This window comes from Schistocerca cancellata, chromosome 5 (assembly GCF_023864275.1).
Source record: "Schistocerca cancellata isolate TAMUIC-IGC-003103 chromosome 5, iqSchCanc2.1, whole genome shotgun sequence".
NCBI lineage: Eukaryota > Metazoa > Arthropoda > Insecta > Orthoptera > Acrididae > Schistocerca > Schistocerca cancellata.
In genome coordinates, this window is record NC_064630.1 from 529,602,764 (window position 1) to 529,617,989 (window position 15,226).

Here is a 15,226-nt window from a genome sequence, read left to right on the forward strand (position 1 = left end):
ACTGTGGCCGAGCGGTTCTAGGCACCTGAGTCCGGAACCGCGCGGCTGCTACGGTCGCAGTTTTGAATCCTGCCTCGGGCATGGATGTGTGAGATGTTCTTAGGTTAGTTAGGTTTAAGTAGTTTTAAAGCTACGAGACTGATGACCTCAGACGTTAAGCCCCATAGTTCTTAGAGCCATTTTTGATACATTTACCTGTATCCGTCATTCCTGAAAGTTTGTAACCAGCACAGAATATCTCTGTATAAGCGGATCAAAGACGAATTGTAAATCATTCTAGCAACGATATGGGCGACAGATCGGGAAATTCCTTGGCATAGACCACTTTAAGAAAGAGCAGATTGTTGTGGTCCGGCCACTGCGGGAATCTTGGAAAGGTGAAGCAGTTTGGCCGTTCGCCTGCCACTATCACGAGCATCTATATAAAGTGATAGAAGGACTGTGAAACCACATGTGGGTGACTGTCTTACAGTTCTAGCTTTCATGGACAGTGTCTTTGGTAACTTTTGTTTTATGAGCTTTAGGCCGTGGTACAACGTAAATTTTTGTGCCTAGCGTTTCCTGTCCTAGTGTCAGAGAACCATCAGAGACTGTAAGGACTCATCTAGCACTCTGAAACTTATATAAGTCCATTTATACGTATACATACGAAGGTAGGTTTGTGGCGTTATCAGACCATTGTCTGATGATAGCGGAGTCTCGCAGACGTATGTTGTGGAGCTGCTAGTAGGGAAGAGTTGGCCCTGTTTGCTTTATTTAGTTCTAAGAACCACAAGTTGTCTACTTTAAACCCTCATTATTTGCTGTCAGTGTTGTTATTAACACCATAGTCTCTAAGAAACAAATTTGTGGCTCCCTGGTCCAATTGCATGACCTGCTACCGTCGATTTACCCATATTTACAGTACTGATGCACCTTTCTTGATAGTTTGAGCACTGTTTCAATACCGTGTCTAGTTAGCACTCTACTGATGCGATCTGTAACTCTTTTTTTTCTTTTACGAATGGGAGGAAGTCAACAGAGATGCATTCAAACACGTTTGTTGCATCACGGCGGGTTTAATTCAAAACATCATGTTATACTGCCAGCAGTCCCCACAGTAAATCCACGCAGAGTTGTGTCAATATCACTAATTAAGAAGTGTCACATCTCTGTGGGGATTTGGTATGACGAATGTTGGCAGTGTAACCAGATAATGTAACCGGTCCTGACATAATAAACGTATATCAATACTGCTGCAGTGGTGTTTTACTAATATTAGCAAGAATCGGTTGTGGAGCCGAAGATGACTAAGAAGCTCCACTTATTGTCCTTTTCTTCTTTTTTTTCACTAGAAGCTGGAGATCTTTGAGGTTGTAGTGCCCTATTGTCTTTGACAACGTATCCGTTTCTTCTGAAAGTAGTTGTGATAAGATCGAATTCCTCCAAGTATTGTGGTACGCAGGTTCCTTTAGCCCGGTCCATCAATGTTTTGATCGCTCCTCTTCTCTGCTTGGGATGGTAGTAGACATTTTTTGTGTAGGAATCTACTCGTGTGTGGACATTCTATAGACATTGCGCGCTAAAGCTCCATCAGTTTTTCGAACTACTTTGACATTCCACCCGTAAAAGCAGTCACATTTTTTCTTTTGGCATCCAGTGATGAATAAAGGCCTCCTCTCGATTTCCCTAAGTATTACACTCTGTAACTGTGTGCACCCAAGCGGCTCCTGCATGTTCCCTAGGGTCATATTACCACCTTCCATTAGATAGCCATATCGTCTCTCGAAATACACAAAAGTACTATCATCAATTCAATGAGCGCGAGCTCATGGAAGCTCGACCATGGATCAATGGCAACGTGTCGCCTGTTCATATGAACCACGTTTATTGTTGCAACATATCAATATTCGTATCTGGATGCGCCGGTGCCCAGGAAAACGGCTGCTCGAAATATGTACGGCGGGATGTACACAGGCCGATGGCGCTTGTATTATGCTACGTGGACTTCACTGGGATCTGTGATAGCAATCGATGGCGTAATGACAGCTATGGACTAGCATCCCTCTACGCTTTATATCTTGCCCGGCAGTGATGGCATCTTCCAGCAGGTTAACTGCCCATTGCACATGGCCAGAACTGTGCTACAGTCGTTCTAGGAGCGTGACAGATAACTCACGTTGACGTCTTGGCCACCAAATTCGCCTGATCTCAACTCGGTGGGATGCATCTGGGACGGTACCAGATACCAGCTATGCGACCACAATCCACCGGCCTGTAATTTACGTGTATTTGCGTGACCTCTGTGTAGACTTCTCGTGTCACATACCTCCGGGAAACTACCACGGAATTGCCGAATCTATGCTAAACACAATTTCTGGTGCATTTACTTTAACCATACTATCTGTGAGAATGCCCTAGAGTAAATGTCCTAGAGTAACTTTCCTGGTTTATACTCAGTCTAACTTTTATACTGTGCTAACTTTCATACCAGGCTTGGTCTCAGTGAAACAATTAGACTCTATGATGATCTGATGTAACTTTACGCTGACTGGTGGCTTACGCAACCACTAACTATACTGCATATGAAGCTTCTGTGTTTCAAAGTAAATACGCGCAATATTACGTATATTATATGCAGTCCTCCAGAATGAGAATTTCACTCTGCAGCGGAGTGTGCGCTGACATGTAACATATTAGCGCACACTCCGCTGCAGAGTGAAATTCTCATTCTGGAAACATCCCCCAGGCTGTTGCTAAGCCATGTCTCCGCAGTATCCTTTCTTTCAGGAGTGCTAGTTCTGCAAGGTTCGCAGGAGAACTTCTGTAAAGTTTGGAGGGTAGGAGACGAGGTACTGTCAGGAGTAAAGCTGTGAGGACGGGACGTGAGTCGTGCATGCGTAGCTCAGTTGGTAGAGCACTTGCCTGTGAAAGGCAAAGGTCCCGAGTTCGAGTCTCGGTCCGGCACACAGTTTTAATCTGCCAGGATAGTTTCATATGCAGTCCTGATGAACACAGCATCTGACCTACCACATTTCAATATTATGTTGCTGTATAAACTTTGTAAGAAATCTCAATATTTTGACTCTTCAGTGCAAAGCACTTATACAAGCACTGAACTGAATAATGTCAGAAAATATTTCAAACCGATTGTTGTTTCACTGCATGCAATCTGAATAGACAGCCACTGTTCCCTAATTATGCAAAATATTATTTCATTTTGCCCTTAATAATCACTTGGATCGATGAGTTACACTGTACAATCGCACTCCACTGCTGCGAGCTGAAATAAAATTAATTGAATAGGTCTTGCGTGTGCAGTGCAAGAGTGTTACTCGTCAGTATAAAACACAGTTTACAGTCGGATCACGTTGGCTGAAATGCGATTCCATACTAGTTTATTTTAAAACTTTTAAACAGCGTAAAGGATGTGGAGGCTCAAAGTCAAATAATCTGTAAATTAACTGCACTCCTAGCTTTTATTCACTAGAAGAAGTTAGATGATATGGACATACCTGAATATATGAGTTTACGACATATTGAAGCAAAAATACAGTAACAGTCAAGCAATGCAGGTTACGAAATTTACAACACATATCTGAAAATGTTCCCTAAATGCAACATCTCATTTTCTGCAAAGCCAGCGCACGTGGCAATAGCATTCTGAAATTGGGTCACCAATACGCACATCTGCTTCAACCAACGCTCGACATCCAAGTCTCTCCGTCTCACGCGGACTGACTACTTGACGACAACATAATCTTCGGAATCCAGAGAACCTCCTTCATATATGCACTCAGGAAAAGTGTTATCTGTGGCCAGTATCACGTACAAAAATGCCACGTCTCTTAATGTAACAACGTCTCATACCGCAACAACCTTTTACACAAAATGAAAATCATCTGTTAAATATGTACAGCCTACTTGTGAGTAACCGTATTAGCAGGCGTTAACAATGGTCATTAAAAAGATTATATTCATTCGAAAGTAGCCACAGTTTTTCATAACAGAGAGACAAATAATGGTCATGTTGTGCAACATCACTTCCGCCTTAAAGCGAGACTTCGTTTTAAAGCCTTCTGTGTTAGTGCGAAAATCTTAGTATTCATCGTAATTTTATAGTTACTTTCCCATAGTATCTCTAACCATTTTGATGTATTTAACACAAAAATGAAAATACTTAAACGGATGAGTGCTGCGTCAAGTAATTAGCAAAACATTCTCGCAAGCACTAAGAATCTGAACCCACTGTATTGCAGGGGTTTTACAAGTTCATTTCAACAATATTTACTATCAATAATTCAGGTTCTAAATCTGCAATTTCAAACAAGTGAACCTTGAAAACTTCGTAAACATTACTGTTATCCTCAAAAAACGAAAATTTTGTCACATACTGTTTACTCTTCGGTTACGGAATGTTCTTTTCAGTTTGATTGTGACCGTTAAGATATTCAAACATACGGTTTTACTTAGGTAACATTTAAAGAGTCCTCTTCGACTCCGGCATAATTAGCTAACTCTGCAAAAAGCTTTCTAATACCCTCAGATGCCGTTGTGGAGTTGGTCCAGTGGTTAATCGACACCAAGCACACTCAGCAGATCATCTCTTCATGTCTCTGTGTCTTCAAGCCCAAAACACTGTAACGTTCTCCACAGTTAGTTTCTACTCTTGTGTGCTCCATTAAACACCGCACTAATTACGTACTGTGAGATCGTTGAAATGTAATCACGATGAATGGGTAAATAAAATACTTTAGGTGGTCCAGGACACAGTCTTCGTGCGGAGCGGTATGGTTTTCGATGTCCATTTTTCCTTTACTGACGACTGTGTCTGACAGCGTAGCTCGTTTCAGCACGGTGAAAGGTCACTAGTGATAATCCTCAGGTTTTAAATGAACCACTGAGCGAGTTAGATTGTGAAGAACTGAGCAGAAGTAGAAATCATGTCTGAACTACAGTGGACCCGTCTTCATGTAGAATGTTGGTTGAAATACTTGGACCACTCTCTAGGCAAAGATAGGCTGATATTTAACCTCTCACCAGCGTCGGAGCCGCGACAAAGTATTAATTTAGGTGAAGTATTTTTTGGGAAGGAAAAGAATATCTAAGAAAGTTTTCAGCAACCGATCAAATTTTAGAGAAACAGTTGGAAACATAAATTAGGACGGCTGAACGCGCGTTTGAACCTTTCTTACGAATACACTTGCAGCCTCTTTATCATTGGACAATGTTACTTGACCTCAAAGTCACATTTTGCATTTCCACGTGAGTTACGCATAAGTGATGCGTCTATTCAACTCTCGAAAACTGGTTAGTCCACACTAAAATTCTAGAAACCAGCTTGGGCATATTCTCTTTGACAACTCATTGCGCACTACATCTTATCACGACTAACATCACTGGTGATGCAATCAAACTGATTTTCGATGCTATCGGTCTCTACCAATCGTGGTACTCTTTTTCCACGGCACTCTAAAATAAATTGGTCCTCACCTAATTCTTGATCCAGGGAACCTGACAAACGTCTGCATCATTTTTGTTCTGCTAAGATACTAATTCAGATACTGATTCTTTCCGAAGACGAAGAAGAAGTAGAGAAAAAATTACTGGTACGAGCATTGCCAACGTACAACTTACTAAATTTTCAGCTTCGTGAGACAGTATTCTCATATTCATTTAAGTCGCATACCTCTGATTTATAGTGAGTGTAGGAATAGTGATGCTTATAGGTCAATTAAAGCGTTTCAACACATTAGCTGGACAGCTAAGAAGTAAACTGAAAAAGCAAACCACTCAATGAGCAACATTAAATGTTGATGTATACACAAACTCCAACAAAGTTAGGTATTAAGCCGTCACTTATCTTTGTTCTTTACGAACCTGTTCATCAAATTGCTCATGATGTTCCGATTGTCTACGCTTATACAAAAATTACCTCTATAAATGGCCCATAATCTTACTTTAATTTGCAATTTCATTATAATCTGGCTTTGTAGTGCCGCCTTTACATACTGTTGACGCGTAATATTTGACGTCTGTTCATATGTGTGTGTGTGTGTGTATGTGTGTGTGTGTGTGTGTGTGTGTGTGTGTGTGTGTGTGTGTCTGTCTGTCTGTATTAGCGTCAGTATCAATGCTAGCTTTCCGCTCTTCAGTTACAGTGTACGAGTATTTTACGCTATTAGTGTTATTTCAAATGCATTTTGATTGTCATGTACAACTAACAACTTTCTGAAATTAGCAACGCTCAAGGTTGCTTTCAATTCCTCATATTGGTGGAACAGTTATTGAAGCAGAGATTTTACAGGCAAATCACTGCTCACTATGACAAGTGAGTGAATCGTATAGTATAACAGTAGGTTTATTCAACAAAATCCTTACAAATGGTCTGTTAAAGCATGTAAATTATTATTACTAAGATACAATGCAGTGGTGTCGAATACAACCAACACTTTTTTTAAATCAGTTACACTCAAAGTTGTTTTCAGCTCTTCCAATTACTGAAACTACTTCAGCGGTGAGTATATCACACAATATAAAAGTAGGTTCATTATAAAATAAATCAATACAAAAGTTTTGCCGAAGCACGTACTAAATTACTAATGACAGTTGTTATTAAGTCGCAATGCGGTGGTGGTACTATTGGCCAATTTTCCCTTTCGTCTTCAATTTCATAGACTTGCCTTCAAGTACGAAGTTCACCAGTCTTAGGGGATACATAGAAGAACTCTTCTAGTGTTGTTTGGTGGTTATCATGTAGCATTGTTCATAACGCAGCAGTAAGAAAAACAGTGAGGGTGGAATTCAAAGTATTTATAGCGTGCATATGGTGATCACACCATTTCACTTGAGACAAAGGAACCATGCATCTGTAAATGCAGGGATATTCATGATGCCCACTGGGTTGCAGAGGACGACTGGACGAATACTACAACACATACACAAAACAGACGTATAAGTGGATGGAGGATCTTTCCAAGCTTTTACGTCACGTTGCAGATGTTCAGTATGAGCATTGTTTGTGACGCAGAAAACGTCAAAACAGGCGCAAGAGCACGTACGTGCAATTCACTGAACTCACAATCGCTGCTGCCTGGGGAGGCACAACGCCAGCAACCCGCTTTGGAGATCTGCTCACTAGTCTGCCTACCTGCAGGAGCGAGCTAAATCAATGCGACGCTACGAAGCAGCAGATTTGTCTACATCTTTGGTCATCAAGCTGCGGCCACAATCAAGTATTCGTGCGAACCGCGGCTCTCAGCCGTGTTTTACGAAATACTCGTATGCATATAGCAACTAACACCTGAATCCAAAAACGTCAATTAACGTTAAGAGCTTCTGAAGAGTATAGTTTCCCTCGTGAGTAACATATAAATCTACTTACAGAGACAATAATGTTTTAAGAGATGTTTCATTTAAATTGACGCTGATGAATTCGGCTAAGTTGACCTCTTACCACAGGGGCTGAGGGGTAAGTAGCTTCGTTCTTCCGGAGTTACATGATATGAGGAGTTAATGTTTTGTTTCTCTTCCATTACTGACGACTCAAACGAAAGTAACATGTCATGACTGTACGTTACAGACTATCCTCAGAAAAAGCGGTACACGTCTGTAGCAAGGAATATGGAATTAAATTAAGGATTTTGTCATGCAATACAATGGGTAACAGAAAAATGACATTCAAAACATGTAGCAAACATGGGTGATCTTGTCTCATATTGCATAATTCATTTAAGTATAAATACAATTACTGTTATTAATCAGTTAATCGTCCATACATACAGACAAAACAGCAATACTTCGTCCGGTAATTATAGTGTCTCAATTTTCGAGTCGCTAAGGTGGCAGCAATCTGGAACAGAGCACAGGCCACACGAAGTGTTCCGAATGGTGGCGACTTTTACCGATCAGTACTTTGGGGGTGGGCGCCAATCTCATCGTGTCCATCCTTAACTCGTCCATCGGAGATTCATAACACAGTAATTTATCTAGGTTACCAATTAATAACAAGCTCGTTACATTTACGACCCGAAGTGACGCCGCACGATGTCAGCACTCTTGAGCACAAAAGTTTGAGGACCACTGGCCTTCATATTCTGACACGTTTGCCTGCTAGTGTTGCGCTTTGCGACTACTCTGCAGGTCGTATCACGAATCAAAACTTGGAGAGATGCTGTATCCACTGAAACCTGTATCTTTCACTGTGTGTTGTAGTTTTCAGGCAGTCGTCTCCTGAATTCCCCGGAGGTAATTTAAACCTGTAACTATGTGAAAGCCCTTTATTGGCAAGAAAGGAACTCGATGAAGAGATATTGACAAATGTGGAGTGGTGCAGGTACAATACAGCGACCTCGTGTACGCTGGTTCCTGGACGTGTTACGCTGACGGCACGGCTCGCCAATAGACGATGCTGTCGGCTCGGTCCTAAGGCGGCGCATCACCAGTGGTTCCTGCTGCTGCGGTAGCGGCGCTCGGCGCGCATCCGCCGGCGGTTCCTCTGCTGCGCCCGGTAGCGGAACAGCGGCCGGAACGCCATGGACGCCGCGGTATCCATGTCGTCGCCGCCGGCAGCGTACTCGTCTTCCACGCCGGTCGGTGCCGCTGCGTCCGTGTCATTGCCGTCGTAGGTGTAAAAATAGGCGTCGTCTTCCTCTCTGTTTACAGCGTGCTGGTCATGTCCGCTGGTCTGTGGCAGTTCTGCACTCGGTGAGACATCGATTCCAAGTGCTGAGTTCGTTGTGGCTGGTGTATTCTGGGCCGGAGCGGCAGCAGTGTTGCTGAGGAATGCAGCGAGCATCTGGCAAACAGAAAAGTTGTTATTACATTCTGTACTTCTTAGCCAAACGAAGATCAACACAACCAAATGCAACAAGGAAAGAAACGTATTTCTTCTTATAATGGTACTTTGCGGGCAGGCGTGTCAGTTAGCATCATATTAATTAAAACCGTGTACCCGTGGTCTAGGGGTAGCGTCTTTGATTCATAATCGAAACGTCTTCGGTCCCGGGTCCGATCCCCGCCACTGCCTGAATTTTGATAAATAATCAGCATTGGCGGCCGAAGACTTCCGGCATAAGAAGTCAGCCTCATTCTGCCAACGGCCTTATCAAAGAGGGCGGAGGAGCGGATAGAGGTTCAAGGCACTCTCTTGTCCTAGGGGTGGAAAATTGCCCCTAAAGGCGGAAGAATCAGCAATGATCAACGACATGAGGATGCAGAAGGCAATGGAAACCACTGCATTAAAGACACGTAACGAGTATCCACAGGGCATGTGGCCTGTAATTGAAGAAGTGTCATGATGATCTCTCCATGGGCAAAAGATTCCGGAATAGTCCCCCATTCGGATCTCCGGGAGGGGACTGCAAGAGGGAGGTTACCATGAAAAAGAGATTGAATAATCAACGAAAGGATAACGTTCTACGAGACGGGGCGTGGAATGTCAGAAGCTTGAACGTGGTAGGGAAACTAGAAAATCTGAAAAGGGAAATGTAAAGGCTCAATCTAGATATAGTAGGGGTCAGTGAAGTGAAGTGGAAGGAAGACAAGGATTTCTGGTCAGATGAGTATCGGGTAATATCAACATCAGCAGAAAATGGTATAACAGGTGTAGGATTCGTTATGAATAGGAAGGTAGGGCAGAGGGTGTGTTACTGTGAACAGTTCAGTGACCGGGTTGTTCTAATCGGAATCGACAACAGACCAACAGCGACAACGATAGTTCAGGTATACATGCCGAAGTCGCAAGCTGAAGATGAACAGATAGAGAAAGTGTATGAGGATATTGAAAGGGTAATGCAGTATGTAAAAGGGGACGAAAATCTAATAGTCATGGGCGACTGGAATGCAGTTGTAGGGGAAGGAGTAGAAGAAAAGGTTACAGGAGAATATGGGCTTGGGACAAGGAATGAAAGAGGAGAAAGACTAATTGAGTTCTGTAACAAGTTTCAGCTAGTAATAGCGAATACCCTGTTCAAGAATCACAAGAGGAAGGGGTATACTTGGAAAAGGCCGGGAGATACGGGAAGATTTCAATTAGAGTACATCATGGTCAGACAGAGATTCCGAAATCAGATACTGGATTGTAAGGCGTACCCAGAAGCAGATATACACTCAGATCACAATATGGTAGTGATGAAGAGTAGGCTGAAGTTCAATACATTAGTCAGGAAGAATCAATACGCAAAGAAGTGGGATACGGAAGTACTAAAGAATGACGAGATACGTTTGGCTCAAAATGGCTCTGAGCACTATGGGACTTAACATCTGAGGTCATCAGTTCCCTAGAACTTAGAACTAGTTAAACCTAACTAACCTAAGCACATCACACACATCCATGCCCGAGGCAGGATTCGAACCTGCGACCGTAGCAGTCCCGCGGTTCCGGACTGTGTGCCTAGAACCGCTAGACAACCGCGTCCGGCAGATACGTTTGAAGTTCTCTAACGCTATAGATACAGCAATAAAGAATAGCGCAGTAGGCAGTACAGTTGAAGAGGAATGGACATCTCTAAAAAGGGCCATCACAGAAGTTGGGAAGGAAAACATAGGTACAAAGAAGGTAGCTATGAAGAAACCATGCGTAACAGAAGAAATACTTCAGTTGATTGATGAAAGGAGGAAGTACAAACATGTTCCGGGAAAATCAGGAATACAGAAATACAAGTCGCTGAGGAATGAAATAAATAGAAAGTGTAGGGAAGCTAAGACGAAATGGCTGCAGGAAAAATGTGAAGACATCGAAAAAGATATGATTGTCGGAAGGACAGACTCAGCATACAGGAAAGTCAAAACAACCTTTGTTGACGTTAAAAGCAACGGTGGTGACATTAAGAGTGCAACGGGAATTCCAATGTTAAATGCAGAGGAGAGAGCAGATAGGTGGAAAGAATACATTGAAAGCCTCTATGAGGGTGAAGATTTGTCTGATATGATAGAAGAAGAAACAGGAGTCGATTTAGAAGAGATAGGGGATCCAGTATTAGAATCGGAATTTAAAAGAGCTTTGGAGGACTTACGGTCAAATAAAGCAGAAGGGATAGATAACATTCCATCAGAATTTCTAAAATCATTGGGGGAAGTGGCAACAAAACGACTATTCACGTTGGTGTGTAGAATATCTGAGTCTAGCGATATACCATCTGACTTTCGGAAAAGCATCATCCACACAATTCCGAAGACGGCAAGAGCTGACAAGTGCGAGAACTATCGCACAATCAGCTTAACAGCTCATGCATCGAAGCTGCTTACAAGAATAATATACAGAAGAATGGAAAAGAAAATTGAGAATGCGCTAGGTGACGATCCGTTTGGCTTTAGGAAAAGTAAAGGGACGAGAGAGGCAATTCTGACGTTACGGCTAATAATGGAAGCAAGGCTAAAGAAAAATCAAGACACTTTCATAGGATTTGTCGACCTGGAAAAAGCGTTCGACAATATAAAATGGTGCAAGCTGTTCGAGATTCTGAAAAAAGTAGGGGTAAGCTATAGGGAGAGACGGGTCATATACAATATGTACAACAACCAAGAGGGAATAATAAGAGTAGACGATCAAGAACGAAGTGCTCATATTAAGAACGGTATAAGACAAGGCTCTAGCCTTTCGCCCCTACTCTCCAATCTGTACATCGGGGAAGCAATGATGGAAATAAAAGAAAGGTTCAGAAGTGGAATTAAAATACAAGGTGAAAGGATATCAATGATACGGTTCGCTGATGACATTGCTATCCTGAGTGAAAGTGAAGAAGAATTAAATGGTCTGCTGAACGGAATGAACAGTCTAATGAGTACACAGTATGGTTTGAGAGTAAATCGGAGAAAGACGAAGGTAATGAGAAGTAGTAGAAATGAGAACAGCGAGAAACTTAAGATCAGGATTGATGGTCACGAAGTCAATGAAGTTAAGGAATTCTGCTACCTAGGCAGTAAAATAACCAATGACGGACGGAGCAAGGAGGACATCACAAGCAGACTCGCTATCGCAAAAAAGGCATTTCTGACCAAGAGAAGTCTACTAATATCAAATACCGGCCGTAATTTGAGGAAGAAATTTCTGAGGATGTACGTCTGGAGTACAGCATTGTATGGTAGTGAAACATGGACTGTGAGAAAACCGGAACAGAAGAGAATCGAAGCATTTGAGATGTGGTGCTATAGACGAATGTTGAAAAATTAGGTGGACTGATAAGGTAAGGCATGAGGATGTTCTACGCAGAATCGGAGAGGAAAGGAATATGTGGAAAGCACTGATAAGGAGAAGGGACAGGATGATAGGATATTTGCTAAGACATGAGGGAATGACTTCCATGGTACTAGAGGGAGCTGTAGAGGGCAAAAACTGTAGAGGAAGACAGAGATTGGAATACGTCAAGCAAATAATTGAGGACGTAGGTTGCAAGTGCTACTCTGAGATGAAGAGGTTAGCACAGGAGGAATTCGTGGCGGGCCGCATCAAACCAGTCAGTTGACTGATGGCAAAAAAAAAAAAAAAAAAAAAAAAAAAAAAAAAAAAAAAAAAAAAAAAAAAAAAAAAAAAAAACGGGGAAGAATTAAAAAGGGGAAAGTAATACAAAACTTAAATAACTGCACAGTATTACTAAGAACCAATATAATGAAAAGTAATAAAAATCAAAGTAACAAAGACCAAGCGGAACAGAAAGATATAGGGGCGCGTTTGTTTTTTAGTACATATAAAAGCACATGTAACACATTATTGAGCTCTCTACCTACAGTTATCACGATCGGGGTAGTCGATGAAAAAGTGGTACGCGACTGCGAAATTCGTTAAGGAAATTATCTAAAGACTCTTCAAGCACGTTTAAAATACATTACGTGTGACGAAGTGATCAGAGGCGTTTATTGTCGGGTGAAGTGAAAATGATTCCGACAACGTAATTCGAACTTTGTGTTAGCTGGTAAAAATACTCTTCGGAAACTATTATGGTTGTGGAACCCACGAAAGTTGTACGCAACGAAAAGCTATAGCTTACGTAATTCTGCATTTTTTTTAAATTGTGAAACGCGTGTGCGCGGAACATTAAGAGAATCTTATCATTGGACGGTTGCGGGGGTAACTAATACATAAAAATAGTCCGCTTATTAACTACCATATATTAATTAACGGGCACCTAAAATACTAAAAACAGTGTATACACCGTTAAATTGAACCCTGCGTGTGAAAGACAATCACATCGAACAATTCGAGAGCGAAGAATAAACATTTAAGTGCCGAATTGATAGCCTGGGTCGTGTCGATATTTGGACATTATATGACACGCGTTATTCAGAACACGTTATCGACCATTTTAATACTGGAAAGAAGGATAGGATTATCACCCCCAATCCCGATTCATATTTCATATTTAGTTAGTGAGAAGTAAAGTGATAATAAACAAACTACATTTCAATTTTATCCACGATTTTAGCTTCATTACGTAGTCTTGACTACATGATAAACAATATCTGTAGAAGTTGTATACGACGTATCGTCATAATATTTAGCCAACCAATATTGTGGGACACCAAAAATATAAATACATGAAATTGTTCTTACAGCGGATGTATAATGTGTGAGTGCGACGAACTGTATTGAGAAACTGAACATCCATTACGTACTTGCATGTTTATCTGCGAAAATGGTCCTTGTCGGTACATCAGCATAGAGTTCGAAAAGAATCGCTGGAACATTGATAACCATTCAGATTAATTGAACACCTAAATACGCATAATGCTGGTATCACCAGGACGTGTTCTTTCTCCTCACCCCCGTGGCAGTAATTGAGCTATGAGTCAGCCGGGAATAACATTTAACCATTAACATTAACCATTGAGCTAGCGTCACGAATTTTCAAACGTCCACTGCCATGTATGAAGGTGAGTGACATCACGAGTGTTAACGTCGATCGAGGGGTGTCGTCGTGATCGTATTGAATGACATTGAGCGGTCACATTCTACAGTGAATAAGGAAACTGACGACATTGAACGAAAGAAAAAAGTAATGAAACAAACTCCATCCCTTAAGTTGACCTTTCTTACTTTTTTTTCTTTCCTCTCCTACATTACCGGTGCTTTAGTACCGTGACTCAGCATGAAGATACTCGATTATACAGCTAAAGAAGATTCTGATACAGGAGGAACGACATGATCGCCGGAAGAATAAAAATAGTTAGGCATGAAGAAAATGTAACTTATTTTTATTTGTGCGAGGCGCGTTTTTTAAGTAAGTACCGTTTTGAAATTAAAAAAAGACATGCTAAGATATGTCAATAATTTTATTTTTACATGAAAGCCTGTAGCTTAATCTACTTTTCTACATAACTTCCCTCAATGTTGAGGCACTTGTCATAACGTTGTGCCAGTTTTTGAATACCCTCCTCATAGAAGTCTTCCGCCTGGCTTGTTAACCACTGCATCACCACTGTCTTGACTTCGTCATCGTCTTGAAGACGCTGAACGCCCAGGTGTTTCTTCAAGTGCAGGAACAGATGGTAGTCACTGGCCGCAAGATCGGGGCTGTACTGAGGATGGTCTAGAGTTTCCTATCGAAAAGATGTCATGAGATATTTGGTCTGATTCGCCACATGCGGACGGGCATTGTCGTGCAGCAAAACGATGCCCTTGCTCAACTTGCATGGGCTGTTGCTTCGATTCTGGTGTGACGTAGGCCACCCATGTTTCATCGTTCGTAACAATTTGGTTTAAGAAATCATCACCGTCGTTGTAGTGCCACTCAAGGAAAGTCAATGCACTGTCTAAACGTTTGGTTTTGTGCACAACCATCAACATTTTCAGTACCCAATGTGCGCACAATTTTCGGTAATTCAAGTGTTCGGTCACAATGCCATACAAAACACTACGAGAAGCATTAGGAAAGTCATCCCACAAGGAGGAAATCGTAAAGCGTCTGTTTTCTCTCACGTTATTGTCCACTTTCTGCACCAAACTTTCATCAACGACCGAAGGACGCCCACTCCGTTGTTCATCATGCACATTTGTGCGGTCATCTTTAAATGCTCTCATCCACTTTCTTACCGTTCAATCACTCAATGTTTTCTCCGTAAACTGCACAGATCATGATGAATATCGATCGCTTTTAGGCCTTTAGCACTAAGAAACAGCCCGTACTTCACAGTCGTTGGGACTCACGATTATCAGAGGCATCTTAAACACTCAGTACACAACGTAAACAAGGAAAAATTAGACTGTAATGGCGTCATTGCGTAGATTAAGGTACAGGGTTTCATGTAAAAA

At 41.7% G+C, this 15,226-nt stretch overlaps 1 protein-coding gene across 1 annotated transcript in view; it reads right to left on the reverse strand.

Annotated features, from left to right (window-relative positions):
* Nucleotides 1–6,343: 6,343 nt before the first annotated feature.
* The window catches only part of LOC126187802 (uncharacterized), a 29,402-nt gene continuing 20,519 nt past the window's right edge, over nt 6,344–15,226 (reverse strand). Inside the window, exon 2 of the mRNA XM_049929087.1 lies at nt 6,344–8,776. Coding sequence (XP_049785044.1) covers nt 8,417–8,776 — 360 coding nt within the window. The 3' untranslated portion in view covers nt 6,344–8,416. The remainder of the gene's footprint in view (nt 8,777–15,226) is intronic.